Genomic DNA, 22,395 nt, shown 5'->3' with positions numbered 1-22,395 from the left:
CTGTGGGAGACCAGATATAGTGAATACAGGGTCCTGGGTTTAGTAACACTTTAAGCAGGTAATACACGCACAGTTCAGCAATTGGCTGCAAGCGCTGATCGAATGCTGGTTTTACAGCACGACCATTCGACAGAAGCTGATTATTAGACTGGCTTCTGTTCAACAGATAGGAGACCGAAAGTTGTCTGGTTCCTGCCAAACCAGCTGATTTTTGGTACGGGTGTACCCGGCTTGTGATGGAAGGGGGCAATAAATGTATTACACCCCTTAAATTCCACCCCACTGAAACTTTGTAATCCTCTATAAAGGCTTAAATCTGTTAAAACTTTACATCAGAGAAGCTCAGAACACAATATCACAATGGTTTGTCAGTGTACTATACACATTTAAACCTGGTAAAAGGTCTCTTTTTTTAAAACAGTGCCAATGTTGATGTGTGAGTCATGTTGCTGACACACTATGTGCTGACACACATAAAGATGACTAAGAACAAAATTTACTCTCACACCTTCCCTGCCCACAAACAATTACTTGCAGACAAAATCTGCAAAGCAGAGAAATACAATTTTTCAGGCTACTCAAACACAACCTCACAGGAGTCAATAAATACACCAAAATATTTTAAACATTTTCAAAGAAAGGGAAGGGGATGTTCTTAAAGCTGAACTCTAGGCAAACTGCTAAAAACACAGATAAAATACATAACTCCTACTACTTGACCTCTCTGCAGCCTTTGATTCTGTTGACCACCAGCTCCTTCTCAATAAACTCTGTTCACTTGGTCTCCAAGATTCTACTCTATCCTGGTTCTCCTCCCTATCACAGCGCTTCTTCAGTGTTACCTACATCTCTGTCTCCTCCTCTCCATTTCCTCTTTCTGTAGGAGTCCCCCAAGGCTCTGTCCTTGAACCCATTCTCTTCTCCATCTACACCTCCTGCCTTGGTCACTTCATAACCTCCCACGGCTTCTAATACCATCTCTATGTCGATGACACCCAAATCCTCTATGCAGATGACACCCAAATCTATCTCTCTACTCCTTATCTCACTCCTTTAGTCTCATCTCGCATTACTAACTGACATTTCAGCATGGATGTGGCACCACTTCCATAAACTAAATCTCTCTGAAACTGAGCTAATAATATCCCCCCTGCCTGTGCCCCACTCCATGACTTTTCCAACAAGGTCAATAATGCAACCATCAGTCCCTCACCTCATGCCAGGGTACTAGGTGTAATCCTAGACTCTGACCTGTCCTTTCAGCCCAAAATCCAATCGTTGTAAAAAGCTTTTAGACTTCACCTCCATAGCATCTCTAAAATTTGCTCCTTTTAAACTAATGAAACCACAAAGCTACTCATTCACTCCCTTGTTATCTCTCGCCTTGACCATTCAATACTCATAGGCCTACCTCTCCATAGGCTATCCCCTCTTCAGTCTATCATGGATGCTGCTGCCAAACTCATCTACCTTCCCAACCACTCAGTGTCTGCCAACCCTCTCTGCCAATCCATACACTGATATAGGTGTGGGTGCACTGATAAGGGTAAAGCTGCTACCTGAACTAAACCTAGTGAGAATGAATGTTGAAAAAATAGGTGCGCTAAACAAGAGTGCTATAATGAATTAACATACTGGCACATATGCAAACAATAAATCACAATAAAAATACAGTGATAAGTGCAGCATAACTGTGTGTGTGGAAACAAAACAAAATAAATCCAATAGGTGAATGTGATCCAATCAAAAAGAATGAAAACCAATAGAGGTTCAAAGACCAATAATAGTCCACAAAGTCCAAATAATTGTGATCTTCACCATGTGACAATATAAAAGATGAGGTGTTGGAAATCAACTTCTAGTGATATTCAAGTGATATATAAAGTGACTCCCACCACCGACAGGCTTTGCTCCTTACCAGATGGAAATTGGTAAGGTGCAGATAAAGACTCAATATAGCCAGTTGGAGAGGAGGAAAACTTCCACTGCAATTCCACCCCGTTGGATGGCACAAAGGGGCCTCTTACCAGATGGTGTATAACTTAGTGTAGGAAGAATTCTCCTAAATGGATGTCCCCTCGGCTGGCTGGATATCTGGAATTGCCTCCGCAACCATGCAAGTCCCCTAACTCACTTCCACTACCCCGAGTTATCATGCGAGGAATAAAGGAGCAGACAATAGTGTGATACCCCCGATATTTTATTCAAAAAAAGAGGTGTTGCACTTACATGTATGTTGCAAGGAGACAGCGAAAGGGTAGCCTGTATGAAACGCCTATGCCCGGCTGCAGTGGAAGTGAGTTAGCGGATATCACTAGAAGTTGATTTCCAACACCTCATCTTTTATATTGAGTCACATGGTGAAGATCACAATTATTTGGACTTTGTGGACTATTATTGGTCTTTGAACCTCTATTGGTTTTCATTCTTTTTGATTGGATCACATTCACCTATTGGATTTATTTTGTTTTGTTTCCACACACAGTTATGCTGTATGCAGTATGTTAATTCATTATAGCACTCTTGTTTAGCGCACCTATTTTTTCAACAATCCATACACTGGCTTTCGATCGCCCAGCAAATTAAATTCAAAATACTAACAACAACATACAAAGCCATTCACAACTCTGCTCCACGCTACATCACCAAACTTGTCTCCAAATATCACCCAAACCATCCTCTTCACTCCTTTCAAGACCTCCTACTCTCAAGTTCCCTTCTGTCCTCCTTCCATGCTTGTCTCCAGGACTTCTCCAGAGCCTCACATTCTCTGGAACTCTCTACCTCAATCTGTCCAGCTATCTCCTACACTGGCTTCCTTCAGGCGATCCCTGAATACTCATCTCTTCAGGGAAGCCTATTATGCCTCCAACTAATCTTTTATCACTTCCATCTGCTCATTCCTCACAGTTGCAACCTTTTGTACCAGAGTGTAAGCTTTTGCGCCGGACCCTCCTAATTCTTATATTGTATTGTAACTGTACTGCCTCCCTTTTATATTGTAAAGCACTGCGCAAACTGTTGGGGCTATATAAATCCTGTAAAAAAAAAATAATAATAATAATATAAGCTGTTCTACCTGCTAAAGGAGTTGATTTTCTTTTCATAAAGTTCTGAGATTTACACAGCCAAACAGTAAAGCCATGTCCACCAGGTAGGCAATCTGGATTTTCTTTACTGTATAGTAGTTCATTTAAACAAAAAGGTCTTGTCCCACCCCTGATCTGTGACTGGACAGTGAAAAAAGGAGCAGTAAACTGATGTTCTGATCTATCTGCCATTCTGTTCCCTCTTCCTATCAGCATGTCCCTTGTTTGCACATAACCAATACAGCACAAATGATTGACTTCTTGAACTGTTTCTCCCTCTCATTGTCTGAGCTTGTGTAGTACAGTGGCTTCTAAGTGAAAGTTGCAGGTTGTGTTCAGGCACTTATACTGCTTGAATGTAAAAATAAATTAATAATGATTTAATGATGTACTGATAAATCAAAAACTGCATTCATTTGTAATTTGAATTTTACCTGTAAAATGCTAGTTCTCATCTGTGTTACTCACTTACATATACAGTATAGTTAAAATGTCTAAAATTTCTAAAATGCAAATAGGATTTTCTAGGAAATCAAGAGTTTTCAGTCTCAATTGTAGAAAAAGAAAATGGAAGATCAGTAACACAGTCTGACATTGCAATTGCAGAGAAGAGAATTCACACCTCCCTAATGTCACAGATTTATTTTACCAGCTAATGCTATGATACATCATGGCACTCTATTTCTCAACAAATATTTGAAAAAGTGAGAAGAAAGATGTGGCATTTTCAATGACAGCAGTGATAGCGACAGACATGAAACTTCAGTTTTTATATGATAGAATTAACTTCCGGTGGCCTAACTAAAATTTTGTAAAAAAAACTGCTACACTATGAAATTGTAAGTGTATTGTTTTATAATATCAAATCCATTTAGACTAAATTAAACCCAATTATTGACAAACAGCAGATGCTATCAGTGGGTCATGCTAGCTTGTCACAGCCAGCCATAATCAATAAAAGGCTGCAAAGTATTAAAGAAGCCTTCATAAAACATCTAAGGATTTATGATTCCCTGTTTGTGCTTCTTGTGGTTAGAACCACTACCTTTACGTTGTGGCTAATGATAGATTAATCTGTCAGTGAACCCTTAGTAAATGTGACAATTTGTACTGTGTGTTTACAAAAAGCAAGATGTTAAAAAAGTCTTGTTCTCTTTTCATGAGTGAAATCCCTGGCATTTCTGCCAGTCCCACTGCTTTCCTATTAAAAACTGAACACAGTAGACATGAGAGCACAGCATGGTCAGTTCTCTCGCTGTGCTGGGAACTCAGCCTGCTCTCCTCCAATGATCAGACTTGTCCTGACATGTCCCCGCACAGCCATTCATTGGGAAGACCAGTGTACTGCTGTTTATCCTCCCTGAGCTCCATATGCAGCTGAGAACAGAGATTATGTGATATTTATAAGGTTTCTAATTTCTACTAACAAATATTTTGCTATTCATTTCTTTTTTAACCCCTTCCGTACCGCGTCATGTCAAATGACGTCGGCACAAATCCTTTCTCGATCCAGGCGGACGTCATATGACGGCGCCCGGATCTCCCCGCTACTGCGCGCCCCCGGGGGCGCGCAGCGCGGCGATCGGGGGTGAGGCTCGTCCCTCGGACTGAGCCCAACCCCGATCCAGGTAAACAGCCAATGAAATTGGCTGTTTACCACGTGATCGGCTGTGTCAATCACAGCCGATCACATGAGCGGCTCCAGCGCGAGCCGCTCGTTCCTTCCTTAATGTGCGCCCCCGGGGGCGCGCAGCGCGGCGATCGGGGACGAGGCTCGTCCCTCGGACAGAGTCGATCCCCGATCTAGGTAAAGAGCCAATGAAATTGGCTCTTTACCACGTGACCGGCTGTGTCCAATCACAGCCGGTCACAAATGTCATCAGAGAACACGGTAACTAGCTGTCACCGTGTTCTCCTCCTCACACACTGATCCTGTGTGAGGAAGAGAGTGTGGTAACAGCTAGTTACCAAGTACAGTGCACCCCAAACACACTTATTGCCCCCCCCAATAAAGAGCACCTGTCACTAGCCCATCAAAGTACCCGAGTACCTGTCACCAGCCCATCAGGTACTCTGATGACAGGTACTCGGGTACTCTGATGGGCTGATGACACATACTCGGGTACTCTGATGACAGGTACTCAGGTACTCTGATGACAGGTACTCGGGTACTCTGATGACAGGTACTCTGATGGGCTGGTGACAGGTACTCGGGTACTCTGATGACAGGTACTCTGATGGGCTGGTGACAGGTACTCGGGTACTCTGATGATGGGTACTCGGGTACTCTGATGACAGGTACTCGGGTACTCTGATGACAGGTACTCGGGTACTCTGATGACAGGTACTCGGGTACGCTGATGACAGGTACTCGGGTACGCTGATGACGGGTACTCGGATACTCTGATGATGGGTACTCGGGTACTCTGATGACAGGTACTCGGGTACTCTGACGACAGGTACTCTGGTACTTTGAGTACCCGTCATCGGAGTACCCGAGTACCTGTCACCTACCCATCAGAGTACCCAAGTACCTGTCACCTACCCAACAGAGTACCCGAGTACCTTCCACCTGCTCATCAGAGTACCTGACACCTGAAGTACCCGAGTACTTGCCACCTGCTCATCATTACCCATCACTACTCATCAGTACCCATCAGTACCTATCACCTATTAGTATCAGTACTGATCATCCGTACCCATCATCAGTACAGTATCTGTATCACCTATCAGTATCAGTACTACTCATCAGTACCTATCACCTGCCTGTCACCTGCCCATAAGAGTACCCGAGTACCTGTCACCTGCCTATCGGAGTACTCAAGTACCTGCCACTTGCTCATCAGTACCAGAGTACCTGTCACCTGCCCAGCAAAGTACCCGAGTACCTGTCACCCTTCATACAGCCACCATGTCCAAGTCCAAAAAGGTTTATATACGTCCTCCGTTTAAACCTAAATACCGGTGTTATGGCAGCAGATAGCTGCCATAACCCTGGTATTTTTTTAAACGGTGGACGGTTGGCTTTCCGATAAGGGTGGTCCCAGTGGCGGATTCGCCGCGGGATCACCCTTCCGGGGTGGCGGAAGAGGTGCCCCCCCCCCCTCCCGCTGCATTCTGGTCCTTTTCCCCGTTTACCGGACCCGCCGGCAGCGGGGAAAACGATCCGGTCCCAGATCCTCACAGACAGGATGTCGAGTGAGGGCAAGCTTGCCCTCACTTGACTCTATGGTCTTGGAGGACCGGAGCTACGGCAAACGTCATTGCCTAGCAACCAGTTTAAAGGTCCCTTTTTTTTTTTCATTTTATTTAATTTTTTTTTTATTTTTTTTTTTTTATTTTTTCTATCTTTTAGTGTACTTGTGAGATCTGAGGACTTTTTGACCCCAGATCTCACAAAAAAGAGGTCCTGTCGTGCCTTTTTCTATTACAAGTAATGTTTACATTTCTTGTAATAGAAATAAAAATGATCATTTTTTTTTTTTTAAAAAAACAGTGTAAAAAATAAAAAATAATAAATAAAATAAATAGTAAAAAAAAAAAAAAATTAAAGCGCCCTGTCCCCGCGAGCTCGCGCGCAGAAGCGAACGCATACGGAAACCCCGCCCACATATGTAAACAGTGTTCAAACTACACATGTGAGGTATCGTCGCGATCGTTAGAGCAAGAGCAATAATTTGAGACCTAGACCTCCTCTGTAACTCTAAGATAGCAACCTGTAGAAATTTTTAAAATGTCGCCTAGTGGGATTTTTAAGTACCAAAGTTTGTCACCATTCTGTGAGCGTGCGCAATTTTGAAGCATGACATGTTGGGTATCTATTTACTCGGCGTAACATTATCTTTCACATTATGGAAAACAATTGGGCTAACTTTACTGTTTTCTTATTTTTTAATTAAAAAAAGTGATTTTTTTCCCAAAAAATTGCGTTTGGAAGACCGCTGCGCAAATACGGTGTGATAAAAAATATTGCAATAATCTCCATTTTATTCTCTAGGGTCTCTGCTAAAAAAAAATATATAATGTTTTGGGGTTCTAAGTAGTTTTCTAGCAAAAACAACTGATTTTAGCTTGTAAACACCAAATGTCAAAAATAGGCCTAGGCAAGTGGCTAGGATGCATGATGATGCTCCTTGGATGTTTAGGCCCCTCTATATGGCTAGACTGTGAAAAAGTCTCACACATGTGGTATTGCCATACTCAGGAGGAGTGGCAGAATGTATTTTGGGGTGTCATTTTTGCTATGTACATGCTATGTGTTAGGAATATTCTATAAATTTACAACTTTGTGTAAAAAAAAAGTTTTTATTTTTTTCCCACATTTTCCAAAAACTTGTGGAAAAAAATGACATGTTCAAAGGACCCATAATGCCTCATAGAATATACGTTGGAGTGTTTGCTTTCCAAAATGGGGTCATTTTGTGGACTTTTCCATTGTATTGGTGCTCTAGGGCCTTGAAAAGTGTGATAGGTAGTAAGAAAGTTTTATGTGTATTTATGCTCCTAAAACGCCTTATGGTGTTACTTGGACGTGGAGTCTCTTTTTGTGGCCAGGCTGTGTAAAAGTCTCACACATGTGGTATCACCATACTCAGAAGGAGCAGCAGAATTAATTTTGGGGTGTCATTTTTGCTGTGTACATGCTATGTGTTAGAAATAGCTTATAAATTGACAACATTTTGGGAAAAAAAAAGAAAAAAAAATGTTTTCTTCATTTTCCCAAGAATTGTGGGAAAAAATTATAACTTCAAAAAACTCACCATGCCTCTTACTAAATACCTTGGACTGTCTACTTTACAAAAAAGGGTCATTTGGGGGGTATTTGTACTGTCCTGACATTTCAGGGCCTCAAGAAAGGAGATAGGCCATCAGTACATCTGGTGTGATCAATTTTCAGTAATTGGTACCATAGCTTCTAGACTCAATAACTTTCACACAGACTAAATAATATACACTAATTTGGGTTAATTTTACCAGAGATATGTAGCAGTATAAATTTTGGCCCAAATGTATGAAGAAAAATTAATTTTTTGCAAAATTTTATAATAGAAACTAAAAAAAAGTGTTTTTTTTGCAAAATTTTTGCTCTTTTTTTGCTTATATCACGGAAAAAAAAAACCCCAGTTGTGATCAAATACCACCAAAATAAAGCTCTATTTGTGTGAAAAAAATGATAAAAATTTTGTTTGGTTACAGTGTAGCATGACTGAGCAATTGTCATTCAAAGTGTGAGAGTGCTGAAAGCTGAAAATTGGTCTGGGCAGGAAGGGGGTCTAACTGCTCTGTATGGAAGCGGTTAAACTGAACAGGTTGTTTTACAATGTGAGGGTTCACACAGTGGTGGAACTACCAGGGTCGCAAGGGTCACACTTGCAACTGAGCCCTGGCATTTGGCTCCATCCATCCATGCAAGGAAGGAGGGAGGGGGAGCTGTCAGTGCAGGCTCTGAGCTGTATAAGAGAGATGCTCTCAGGTCAGAGTCCTGCTGGGGAGGCACTGATAGGCAACGCTCATAGACGGCACTGATAGGGGGCACTGATGAGCACTGATAGGTGGCACTGATAGGCAGCACTGATAGGCGGCATTGATGAGCACTGATAAGTGGCACTGATAGGCAGCATTGATGAGCACTGATAGGCAGTACTGATAGGCAGTACTGATAGGCTGCACTGATAGGCACTGATGAGCACTGATAGGCGGCACCGATAGACAACACTGATAGGATGTACTGATAGGCACTGATGGGGCTGCACTAATAATCAGGGCACTGATGATCAGTGCTTTGATTATCAGTGTAAACAATGAACTGACAATTTTCCTGGTTAATGGCTCTCCTTTCCTCACACAGACACAGTGTAGGAGGAAAGGATTGCCAATAACTGGCAAGTATGTTTACATGTGACCAGCAGATCCGCTGTAATTGGCCCTTTACCGTGATCTGTAGTCAGCTGTGTCCAAAGGGGGCACGCGGGAGGCAGGGTTCTGGAAAAATGTCCATGGACGCCCTCCCAAAATTGGAAACACAGGGCTCGGATGGCAGGGGGGGTAAGGGGGCCCTTTATGGTTTCTTGCACCGAGGCCCTGAAGGTTCTAGTTACATCTTTGGTTTCACATATACTTTAACTGTTGTCCAGGACTCTGGAGAGATTTCCCATTTCAGGACCAGATCTTATACCACATTCACATGTTAACATCCCTCTGTTTTATCCTTGGGGATATCAGACTATACCACTGCAGTTATTCAGACTTTTGCAGCAACACTGAGGATTCCTAAAAACAACACTGAAGGATTAGTAGTTCCTGTTCACTTTCCAAAAAGAGTCAAGGTTTTTCTGTTTCCAAAGCTGAATCTATTGCAGATCTCTTTCTCCTTTGGCTTGGTTGTTTCTCAGGGAAAGCACCTGCACCATTACTTTGTCTTTGATGAAACTTAAATTCTGCTTAGCATACAGCGCTGGTTTCTAAGCCAAAAAAGTTTCTTCTGGTGCACTGGGGGATTTTCTAGTTCTATATTCTAGTTGTACGTCAGTGAATCTGTTCAAATATCTTTTACCTGGCCTGATTTTGGATTTCTATCTGTCTACTTTCACTTTGAACACTGCCTTTGCTAAAGCTGTGCTAAGCCCTGGCCTTCCCTAGCCTGCTAGTTTCATGGACTCTGTTCAGTACTGATAATTTAGTATGGTACGTCAGTCATTCAACAGTAATATTAGTTGACACCAGTGGCATAAACATAAGGTGGTAACCTAGAAAACCTAGAAAACTCAAATAGCTAAATAGATACCTGTTTCCCAGATTTCCGATCAAAGACCAAGTGATTCTTATTTTTATGTGTTCCCTTATTCTGTTAAGATTTACATTGAGGCAGAAGGGCCTGTTTCATAAACTAATTGATTTGGAGCCACTAAAAGCTTATAACTTCTATATTTATTTATTTCAGGTACTTACATAGCGCTGTCAATTTACGCTGTGCTTTAAATATATATTGTATATTCACATCAGTCCCTGCCCTCAAAGAGTTTACAATCTAAGGTCCCGTACTCACATTCATACATACACATACTATGGCAAATTCATACAGGAGCCAACCTATGGCAAATTCATACAGGAGATTAACCTACCACCATTAGAGATGTCGCAAACATAAAATTTTATGTTCGCGAACAGCGAACATGAACTTCCGTAAATGTTCGCGAACGGGCGAACCGGGCGAACCGCCATAGACTTCAATAGGCAGGCGAATTTTAAAACCCACAGGGACTCTTTTTGGCCACAATAGTGATGGAAAAGTTGTTTCAAGGGGACTAACACCTGGACTGTGGCATGCCGGAAGGGGGATCCGTGGCAAAACTCCCATGTAAAATTACGTAGTTGACGCAGAGTCAAATTTTAATCCATAAAGGGCATAAATCACCTAACATTCCTAAATTGTTTGGAATAACGTGCTTTAAATCATCCAGTGTGTGAATACGATCAGGTATGATGTTGTATTGATCAGGTAGTGTAAGGGTTACGCCTGCTTCACAGTGACAGACCAAACTCTGACAGGCCAAACTCCCCGTTTAACGCACCGCAAACAACCGCAAACAGTCCATTTGCAGTGGGCACAGTACAGTCTGTGGGCCTGACACTCACTAGCAGGCAACTGCAATTATATTACAGAGGAAAAATTAAATATATAAATATCACTACTTGTACTAAATTAATAGACGATGTTGTAATCCACTGCGCTTTAGGAAATACAGGTAAGACAAACCTGACAGAATAACACAAATTGCTGCTACTTAAATGAGTAAATATAATAAAAAATAAAATTCATCCAGAAAAAACAGGAACTGGCTTTTTCATTCAAATTTCAGTAGCGCAGGGATGGTGATAACCTCTTACCAAATAAATAGGATAACATATACCAAAATATATGAATCAGATGTGATAAATATAAGCATAAAATCATAAATACATAAAAGCATGAAATCACATCAATAGGAGTCCATAAAGTCCATAAGTATAAAGTGCATAGAGCAATGAAAGTGCAAACATGACAGATCACAGGTGCAACTTATGGGGACCACCCTTGCTTGCCACCACCATACAGTGCCGGGAGAAGTATCTGAAATTCAGACTCACCAGACGCCTATGCCAAACCACTCTCATGGACTAGCCAACAACAGCATATAGTAAAATCAGATTTCCTCCAGATCTCTGATTTGTGCTGCAAAGACTCCTCTGGAAGATTTCCTGGTAAATTTATAGTGAGTCTGAATTTCAGATACTTCTCCCAGAACTGTGTGGTGGTGGCAAGCAAGGGTGGTCCCCATAAGTTGCACCTGTGATCCTTCATGTTTGCACTTTCATTGCTCTATGCACTTTATACCTATGGACTTTGTGGACTCCTATAGATGTGATTTCATGCTTTTATGTATTTATGATTTTATGCTTATATTTATCACATCTGATTCATATATTTTGGTATATGTTATCATCCTATTTATTTGGTAAGAGGTTATCACCATCCCTGAGCTACTGAAATTCGATTGAAAAAAAAAAGTTCCTGTTTTTTCTGGATGAACTTTATTTTTTATTATAGGAAAAATTAAATTAATTTTTTATCTGCAAGGTGCTGTGTCACCCTATATGAGTGGTGGGCAGTGGGCACAGTACAGTCTGTGGACCTGACACTCACTGGCAGGCAACTGCAATTATATTACAGAGAAAAAATGAAATTACTTTTTTATCTGCAAGGTGCTGTGCCACCCTAAATAAGTGGTGGGCAGTGGGCACAGTACAGTCTGTGGACCTGACACTTATTGGCAGGCAACTGCAATTATATTACAGAGGAAAAATTAAATGAATTTTTTATCTGCAAGGTGCTGTGCCACCCTATATGAGTGGTGGGCACTGGCAGTGGGCACAGTACAGTCTGTGGGCCTGACACACACTGGCAGGCAACTGCAATTATATTAAAGTGTAAAAATTAATTCCCAGTAGATGACTCCTAAGTGGAAACGCGTCGGAGGGGGCTAGCTGCGTCACCATATGTCACGGACTGTTCTGCAGGCGGCCGTGCATAATTTATTTTGAGTTGTTCGCATGTGTATGATTTCGTTTTATTTGATGTAAGTAGTTGCCTTCTTTTTTCAATAAAACATATCGAGGGTAATGCACTATTAGTCCCCTTTTTTATATTGGGTATCTTCTTCTTGGAAATTGCGCCTTGAGACATCGGAACCATATCATTGCGAAGTGGACCAGCTTCCAGGATTCCTGGTTGGATCTCCTGTTTTCCAGCAGTCCAAGCTCATATCTCCCTCATTTTCGGTAAGAATCCACCTTTACCACCGGGTGTTACCACCTTACCCCACTGTCACGTCCATCACTTAAATGCCAACATAGAAGTCCTTTGCGGTAAGAGGCCACCCTGGCATTAAGAACATCAGTTTCTGTGAAACATCATTGTCTGCACATTGTAGCACGGATTAACCTATCCCACTTTTGATGTCATATTTGCCTCACAATATTTGAGAGACTATTTTCAATTTATTTTCATGTTTTGAACTTTATGTTGGTATATTGTATTTTTACTCACGCACGGGCTTGAGTTAAGGACCATTTATTGCTTCCAATAACTGTAGTTCAGACACGTTTATATGAGAAAAATGTTATATTTTTTTCACTATTTTATTGGTTTTTAACAATTATTATTGTTAGCGCACTATTTATTTGTCTATTCTTCATTATTTAAACCTGTCTAGTGCTGCTTTCCAATTTTTTATTTTGATTTTGCGCACCTTTCACTTCCACCATAAACATATATTAGCTGTTGGGTTTCGGTTGCATTGATCTATTGGATTCTCGTAGAAAATGAATCATGGCTGAAAGTTGCTAGAGAAATTTAAATGCTTACAGCCAGCATATGGGTTAGCTGAAAGCTGCATTTGAAAATGCTGCTCTTTAGCTTTTTGTTTGGCTTGACATACAGTCTGACGTGTTGATTAATGAGAGTTTCATGGGGGAAATTCTAGCCCTTGATCAGACACTCTATAGCAATTCTGAATGCCCAGACCTTGATTTGCTTTGAGACATTTTACAACATAAAACATGAAAGTAATATCTGAAACAATGAGTCTCAAAGGCCCTACATGCTTGCCCCAGATGAGAAGCCTTACCTCTTTCTATACATTATCAGCAAAATATAAATGCAATGTGAGAAGTTACTCATAATATAACTATTAAACCAATTTTACTTACTGTACAGTAAATTTAGCAAAACTTAACACAGAAAAAATGAGGCGTGTTGGCAAGGAAAGTCTCTGGGCACTACTTACAGGTTGAGATTCACTGATCTACCACATGGTATAAGAAAACAAACTATTCTCTAAGTCAGTGTTTCTCAAATCCAGGCCTCAGGGAACACTAACAGGCCAGATTTTAAGTATTACCTTAGAATACTGCAATCACTGAGCAGCAAATGATATCACCCGTGATGTATTTCAGTTTTCTTGCAAACCTGAAGTTGAGAAACACTGCTCTAAGTGACACTGTCATGACTAAAGAAGGAGGCTGCCATTGGGAACTCCATTTTGTTCTCCTTAATATTCCATTGAAAATGTTTAGTTATTTATTTTTGATATCTGTTTTATTGTATTTATTCAATACATGTAAAAAAATGCCTGTTAACCCTGCCCAAAGTTTTTGAGCTGCAATGTAGTCTCTGCTTCTGCTGCACTTTTATCAGTTACATTGTCCCCAGGTCTTTCTGTGGGCTACAAAAAGACCTCCAATATATGCCATGAAGAATAGGAGATTGAGAGCTGTTCTGTAGTTTTGTTTCAGGGTAGCCATGACATCAAAGACTGGTAAGTTGTAATATCATTTCGCTCTTAGATTTAGATACTCTTTAAAGAAGAACACCAGGAAGGAGATTAGTTTAAGCACTAATTTTGCACCAACTTGGCTCAGATTAATTAATTCGTCTGAGCCAAGCTGAAATTTTTTTTACAAGATACAGGGTTCCTTCTGAGTGGCAGAGGTGCCAAACACATTCTATGTTTAATGCACAGAGGGGAAGTTGCTCAACCAAAAGAGGATGCTGCTTACTGTATGTAGTCTATCCTTCCTACCAACTGTAGTACCTGTGTGTAGTCTATGCTACAAAAACAGCCAGCTCTGTCATCCTCTGCCTCAATAACTGCCACCCCCCGGACGAAAGCCATGGTTAGAAGACCCGCTTCAGGATGAGCCACAGCTACATGAGTGAGACAAAGAGGACTTGCTTGAAACGGTCAGTCTGCATCAGGAGGATGGACCTGCTGCCAGAGCTTGCTAGAGACTCTACCCATGTGACCCTAAGCGGAGATACTGAGCCATGTGCATTGGCCAGAGCTGAGGGATGGAGCCTCCAGGACCAGACGGCTGAAACTGCTGCAAACCGCCCAGCATGTGGAGCCGGACCTGTCGTCTACCGGGAGTGGTAAGAGAAGATACAACACTCAACCCCTTACTGAACCCAGTCCACAGAAACTGTTTGTTACTCTGTAGCCCTGTAACTATTCCCCACACACTCATAAAGAGACATGCGCACCATTCACAGAAGGGCCCCACCACAAGCCGGCCAACTCTAACCTTAAGACGCCAGGTACTTGAGACACCACCATCTAGGGGTACCCTACTCAGGAACACTTACATGTACCTGCACCTGGGGTAACATTATAGAGTGCGCACTCAAGAACCTTAACATAAGGCCTAACTTCATTCATTAATAGATATCTAGGTTTTAACGTGATGTAATACTGTAGCAGTTCAATTAATGCGTCCAGTTATAGGGCAGTATTTATTTTACTTGGTTCTTCAGCGTTTAAGTGTGTTATTGTTTGATGCGATGTTTGGCATTGTGTATCTGCTTGACATAATACATTTATTTAACCTACCATGTGTTGATCTATGGCCTGATTTCTGTGCATTATTATATCATGGTGATCTAGTAACAATTAAGTTATCCAGGCGTGAATGGCTCTGTACTGCTTACTCAGTGTGTCAGTGGGGACCAAGCAGTTTTAAAGTGATACTAAAGTCACATTTTTTTTAGTTAAAAATAAAAAACATGTTATACTCACCTGCCCTGTGAAGTGGTTTTGCTCAGAGCAGCGCGGATCCGCCTCTTCTCAGGTCCCTCTTCGGTGCTTCTGGCCCCTCCCTTCTAGCGAGTGCCCCCACAGAAAGCAGCTTGTTATGAGGGCACCCAAGCCCAGCCACAGCTCCCTGTGTCCATTCAGACACAGTGCCGCGGCCCGGCCCCTTTCTCTACTCATTGTCTCACTCACTTCGATTGACAGCAGAGGGAGCCAATGGCGCCACGCTCCTGTCTCTGGAGGGGAGTCCCGGACACTCCTGCAACATCGCTGGATCTAGATAGGGCTCAGGTAAGTATTAGGGGGGCTGCTGCACACAGAAGGGTTTTTATCTTAATGCATAGAATGCATTAAGATAAAAAACCTTCCGACTTTACAACCAATTTAAGACAGTCGTGGCAGAACACATGACCCATCATCACCAACAACTCTTGCGAGAGTAGGCACTACATTTGTTTGAACCAAGCTGACCCAAAGTAAGTGTTTAAAAAAATCAAATGTCTGGAGTTGTTCATTAAGTACGTTTGAGACAAAGACCCAGAACAAGCATATTAACAGTAGCATTACCCCTCAGCTATTATTTTATGATTGCTCCTAGACTAATTTATTAGCTATATTTGCAAAGTTTTTTTTTTTTCCTCCCAAATATCTTTGTTACCTTTTGACTGCTGCTGTCATTCTCTTAGATGCTTCCTTGAACATCCTGCTTGGGTAGCGTATGCTGTGCACGTCACACATGTGAGAGCCAATAACAGAGAAAACAACTGTCAATCTATGAGATGGTAAGCAGGGCAGGGCAGGGCTGTAGATTAAAGAGGAGGCTTTCTGTGCATGTTGGTTCTTCACATGCAACTGTAGTACCTGCGTATGTAATGTTGGATAAGATGGGATCATCTAGTTCTAAAAAGGGCATTAGGGATAACTTGAAATAGAAATTAAGCAAGCATGATAGTGTTGCTAGTACATTCAATTAAAGTATATGTAAACCCTCACTTTTAAAACAACCCATTCATTTTAAAATAAAAATGAAAGGCAAATATATTTGTATACATATAAAAAAACCATAATAAATACCCTTTTTCTCCTTTTTTATAAGTGATCACAATCTCTGTTCTCAGCTGCATAAAGAGCACAGAGAGCTGGGGGAGGAGAAATAGAGGTACACTGGTCTTTTGAGTAAATGGTTGTGGGGGAAGGGGGGTGTTGGGTGATCATTGAAGGAGAGCAGGCTGAGTTCTCAGCACAGCTAGAAAACTGACCACGCTGTGATCTCATGCCTAGTGTCGCCAATTTTTGATAGGAAAGTGGAGGGACTGGCAGTAACACCACGTATCACACACAAAGGAAGCAAAACAAAGGCACATATCAGAAATATGAAATGATGGGTTTACATATTCTTTAATTAGTTTACAAGTTTAATAACATTCTAACTCTATACTTGCTCTAGGTCAGCGTCTCAAAGCATTGAAGACAAAGCTTAAGGATAACAGGCAGGGAACTAATGTTTTCAAAAGGAGAGTTCAGCATTGGCAACCTCCGTGATTCATACATGAGTTGCTTTAAAGTTTTACAGAAGGAGGGAAATTTCTAATTCTGGAGTGACAATGTCAGACCTGTTCCGTGTCTGTTACTACCTGTAGGTAGTGATGCATTTGTTAGGTTTCCTTTAGGAAAAAGAAAAGAAGTAAACATTATGTAAAAAAAAAAAAAAAAAAAAAGACCACAAAGACTATATTATAACCAAACCTAGAAAAATGAAATCATATGGAAATATACCTTCTTGGTGAGCCGTCTTCGAAAGGTTGTATAATCACCACTTTTACTGTTGATGAAGTACGAAGAAAGTCAATCATTTGTTCGTGAGTCAGAGTTGCCACAGCCACTTTACAAATCTCAACCAAACGACTTCCTTGCCGTAAACCAGCTTTCCATGCAAACCCAAAGGGTTCCACATCAGCAACAATTCCTTCAAAATTTACATGAAAACCCAGCTGACCAAGACTGTTCCTCCTCAGGCTCATTTCTTTGGTTTCACAGCCTCTAGTGACTATCTAGCAACAAGAGAGAATAATAAAAAAAAAAGATAAATATAAAATTAACAACAATTCTAGACCTAGCATGTTGTATCCTCAAAAGTCAGGGTGGTGGCAATTTTTAATAAACAAAATAGAATAATTTAGGCTTAACCAGTTGAAGACCAGGCCTTTTCTGGAACTTTTTGTGTACAATTTTAAAATTAGTATTATTTGCTAGAAAACTACTTAGAACCCTCAAACATATATTTATTTTTTCGGCAGGGACCCTAGAGAATAAAATGGACGATCATTGCAATATTTTTTTCTGTCGCACACTATTTGCACAGCAGTCTTTCAAACTAAATTTTTTTTGGACGAAATACACTTTAATGAATTAAAACAAAACACAATAGTTACCCCAACTTTTTTGTGTAATGTGAAAGATGATGTTGTGCCAAGTAAATACTAAATAGATACCCAACATGTCATGCTTGGGCACTCTCATGAAATGGCGACAAACTACAATACTTTAAAAATCTCCAAAGGCGATGCTTTAACCACTTAAGCCCCGGAAGATTTTACCCCCTTCCTGACCAGGGGGTTTTTTGCGATTTTTTACTGCGTGACTTTAACGGACAATTGCGCGGTCGTGCGACGCTGTACCTAAACGAATTTCACGTCCTTTTTTTCCTACAAACAGAGCTTTCTTTTGGTGGTATTTGATCACCTGTGCGATTTTTTGATCATGCGCTATAAACAAAAAAGAGCGTCAATTTTGCAAAAATAACAATATTTTTCACTTTTTTTATATGAAATTCCCCCCAAAAAAATGTAAAAATCAAAATTTTTATTTTTTATTTATTTTATTTATTTTATTTTATTTTTTTAATTTTATAAATTTAACATTTTCGGCCAATTTGTTTTATGCTACACGTTTGGTAAAAAAAATCACAAAAAGCGTATTTTGATTGGTTTGCGCAAAAGTTATCGCGTTTACTAACAAAGGGAAAGATTTTTGTCATTTTTGGTGTTTTTTTTTTTTAACGAGTAATGGCGGCGATCTGCGATTTTTTTTGCGGGACTGCGACATTGCGGCGGACAGATCGGACCCTTGACTGACATTTTTGACACTTTTGGGGTTACCAGTGACATTACTGCAGTAATCAGTGCTAAACATATGCACTGTTACTGTAAAAATGACACTGGCAGTGAAGGGGTTAACTGTATTGGAGAGGGAGGGGTTAAGTGTGTCCTAGGGGCGTGTTTCTAACTGTGATGGGACATGGCTACTAGTGTAAAAACAGAGATCAACGGTTCTACATAGTAGAACCGTCTGATCTCCATTTTTACACAGGGGAGAATGACAGGCGGCTTGTTTACATAAGCCGCCCGCCTTTCTCCCGCTCTACTGACGATCGTAGTGTGACCGGCGGACATCGGGTCCGCCGGTCACACGCACGGACTCCTCCGTGAGCGAGCCGGGGCGGGCGCGCACCTCAGCGGGCGCGCGCTCGCCCGCTATTGGCTCAAAAGCTGGTCACAGGCTAGCGACGTAGATCTACGTCACTCTGCCTGGCCGGGGCTGACTGCCGCAGTAAATATACTGTGCGCAGTCGGCAAGCGGTTAAAATTTTTTTACAGGTTACCTGTTTAGAATTTCAGAGGAGGTCTTGCGCTAGAATGATTGTCCTCGCTCTAACGATCACTGTGATACCTCACGTGTAGTTTGAACCACATTTACATATGTGGGCGCGACTTATGTATGTGTTTGCTTTTGCGCGTGAGCACAGAGGGATGTGGCACTTTAAATGTTTTTTTTTTCTTATTTATTCTTTTTATTTTTACACTATCCCTTTATTATTTTTTATTACTTTTACTCCTATTAAAAGGGATGTAAACATTCCCTGTAATCGAAATAAGGATGGTGGGTCCTCTTTATTGAGAGATCTGGGGTCAAAAAGACTCCAGATCTCTCATTTACCTTTAAGAGCAAGAGAATAAAATTTTTGTTGCATTTTTACTGTATTTATTTTGGCCGAGAACCCGGAAGTGACGTCAGACATCACTCTGGTCCTCCAAGGGCATAGAGATCAATGGCGGTCATTTTGGCCTCACTTGTCTTCCTGCCCAGCTAACAGCCACATCAGATCGTTCTCAGGCTTTATTGATGGGTCAGGTAAGCCCGGGAAGTGGTGGGGGGGGGGGCGCCACCCCTCCCACTGCTTCTAAAAGTAATCTTGCAGAGAATCTGCACACAGGACCACTTTTATCTTACAGAGAACCGGCTATAGTAAAAAATGATACTGGGGTTATGGTAGCTAGCTGCTGCTGAACCACTGGTATTAAATGTCAAAATAATGACGTTCTTTTACTATGGATTGGTCGGCAAGTGGTGGAACTTGGGACATGGTATGTGTGTCATGTCTGCAATCGCTACCTCCTTTAGCTTCCATTCACACGTGAACATTTTTCAGCTTCTTTCTCTACGCCTGACTACATGTTGCACTGTACCTGCACTATTGTGCAAATTTAAAGTCAAGTAATTGCATTGTGCAGACAACTGCGTATGTGCAAAGTATAACCTGCTGTGTAAATTGGACACAATTCCCAGCATTTAGCACTGTAAAATTATAAAGGAACTAATTACACTAAATTCAGGCTGCTCTGGGTAATTAGATGCTAAAGCACAATTTCCAGGAAAGTGGAACCCCAAGCAAACAGCTAAATGTACTTTTGAAATAATATACTATACATTCACTATTTTAACTGCCACATGATTTTTTTTTTTTCTTGTCATCTTGAAGCCACATTGAACAGTCCAGAAAATTATTCTATCTCTGCACTGTTTGGCTTTTCTGCTTCTTTATTCAGCTTTATTTCTTCTTGGGTCAATTCCCTGCTTACTGGGAAAAGGGGATTATACTAATACAACGAACACACTAGAAGTGGAGAAGTGAACCAGAAATTAAGTCTGTCCCCTGCAGCCTGTCTGTGGAGAGTTTAAATCACAAAATGTTCGATACAGAAATATATATGGATTTAAACTGTACATTTAACTGTTTGGAATTTTGCTTTGACTGCAAAGCACTTTGTTAAAGTTATATTAAAAGGTATTTATTTTTTTTTTTAAATAATAAATGTTATACTTACCTGCTCTGTGCATTCCCGATACTCCTCTTCTCGGGTTCCCCCCCAGTGATCCTGGCCCCTCCTCTTCTCCCAGTGCCCCCCCTATAGCAAACTGCTTGCTAAGGGAGAACTGATACTTGCTCGCTACCGAGCCCTGTTCTGTGTGTCCATAAGACACACAGGGCTCGGCCCGCTTCCTCTGCACTGGCTGTGAGCAGTGATGGACTGTCTCTCAGCCAATTAGGAGGCAGAGACCTGGGAAAGCAGCTACTTATGTACAGTGGGTACGGAAAGTATTCAGACCCCCTTAAATTTTTCACTCTTTGTTATATTGCAGCCATTTGCTAAAATCATTTAAGTTCATTCTTCTTCCTCATGAATGTACACATAGCACCCCATACTGACAGAAAAACACAGAATTGTTGACATTGTTGCAGATTTATTAAAAAAGAAAAACTGAAATATCACATGGTCCTAAGTATTCAGACCCTTTGCTCAGTATTTAGTAGAAGCCCCCTTTTGATCTAATACAGCCAGGAGTCTTTTTGGGAAAGATGCAACAAGTCTTTCACACCTGGATTTGGGGATCCTCTGCCATTCCTCCTTGCAGATCCTCTCCAGTTCTGTCAGGTTGGATAGTAAACGTTGGTGGACAGCCATTTTTAGGTCTCTCCAGAGATGCTCAATTGGGTTTAAGTCAGGGCTCTGGCTGGGCCATTCAAGAACAGTCACGGAGTTGTTGTGAAGCCACTCCTTCATTATTTTAGCTGTGTGCTTAGGGTCATTGTCTTGTTGGAAGGTAAACCTTCGGCCCAGTCTGAGGTCCAGAGCACTCTGGAGAAGGTTTTTGCCCAGGATATCCCTGTACTTGGCCGCATTCATCTTTCCCTCGATTGCAACCAGTTGTCCTGTCCCTGCAGCTGAAAAACACCCCCACAGCATGATGCTGCCACCACCATGCTTCACTATTTGAATTGTATTGGACAGGTGATGAGCAGTGCCTGGTTTTCTCCACACATACCGCTTAGAATTAAGGCCAAAAAGTTCTATTTTGGTCTCATCAGACCAGAGAATCTTATTTCTCACCATCTTGGAGTCCTTCAGGTGTTTTTTAGCAAACTCCATGCGGGCTTTCATGGGTCTTACACTGAGGAGAGGCTTCCGTCGGGCCACTCTGCCATAAAGCCCCGACTGGTGGAGGGCTGCAGTGATGGTTGGCTTTCTACAACTTTCTCCCATCTCCTGACTGCATCTCTGGAGCTCAGCCACAGTGATCTTTGGGTTCTTCTTTACCTCTCTCACCAAGGCTCTTCTCCCCCGATAGCTCAGTTTGGCCGGACGGCCAGCTCTAGGAAGGGTTCTGGTCGTCCCAAACGTCTTCCATTTGAGGATTATGGAGGCCACTGTGCTCTTAGGAACCTTAAGTGCAGCAGAAATCTTTTTGTAACCTTGGCCAGATCTGTGCCTTGCCACAATTCTGTCTCTGAGCTCTTCAGGCAGTTCCTTTGACCTCATGATTCTCATTTGCTCTGACATGCATTGTGATCTGGAAGGTCTTATATAGACAGGTGTGTGGCTTTCCTAATCAAGTCCAATCAGTATAATCAAACACAGCTGGCCTCAAATGAAGGTGTAGAACCATCTCAAGGATGATCAGAAGAAATGGAAAGCACCTGAGTTAAATATATGAGTGTCACAGCAAAGGGTCTGAATACTTAGGACCATGTGATATTTCAGTTTTTCTTTTTTAATAAATCTGCAACAATGTCAACAATTCTGTGTTTTTCTGTCAGTATGGGGTGCTATGTGTACATTCATGAGGAAGAAGAATGAACTTAAATGATTTTAGCAAATGGCTGCATTATAACAAAGAGTGAAAAATTTAAGGGGGTCTGAATACTTACCATACCCACTGTACATCGCTGGATCGCGATCTGGGTCGGGTAAGTATTGGAGGGCTGTGGGGGTAGATGCACACTGAAGGTTTTTTACCTTCATGCATAGAATGCATGAGGGTAAAAAACCTTCACCTTT

At 41.5% G+C, this 22,395-nt stretch overlaps 1 protein-coding gene across 3 annotated transcripts in view; it reads right to left on the bottom strand.

Moving 5' to 3' along the window:
* SIPA1L2 (signal induced proliferation associated 1 like 2) overlaps window positions 1-22,395 on the bottom strand; it is a 601,890-nt gene that overhangs the window by 344,662 nt on the left and 234,833 nt on the right. For all 3 annotated transcript variants that reach the window (XM_082249126.1, XM_082249125.1, XM_082249127.1), the window contains exon 9: window positions 16,994-17,268. In XM_082249126.1, the coding sequence (XP_082105252.1) occupies window positions 16,994-17,268 (275 nt within the window). The remainder of the gene's footprint in view (window positions 1-16,993; window positions 17,269-22,395) is intronic.

This window comes from Pelophylax lessonae (assembly GCF_965119305.1).
Source record: "Pelophylax lessonae genome assembly, chromosome: 3".
Classification (NCBI taxonomy): domain Eukaryota; kingdom Metazoa; phylum Chordata; class Amphibia; order Anura; family Ranidae; genus Pelophylax; species Pelophylax lessonae.
The sequence above is the reverse complement of the archived record's forward strand: the minus strand, read 5'-3'. Positions and strand labels throughout refer to the sequence as shown.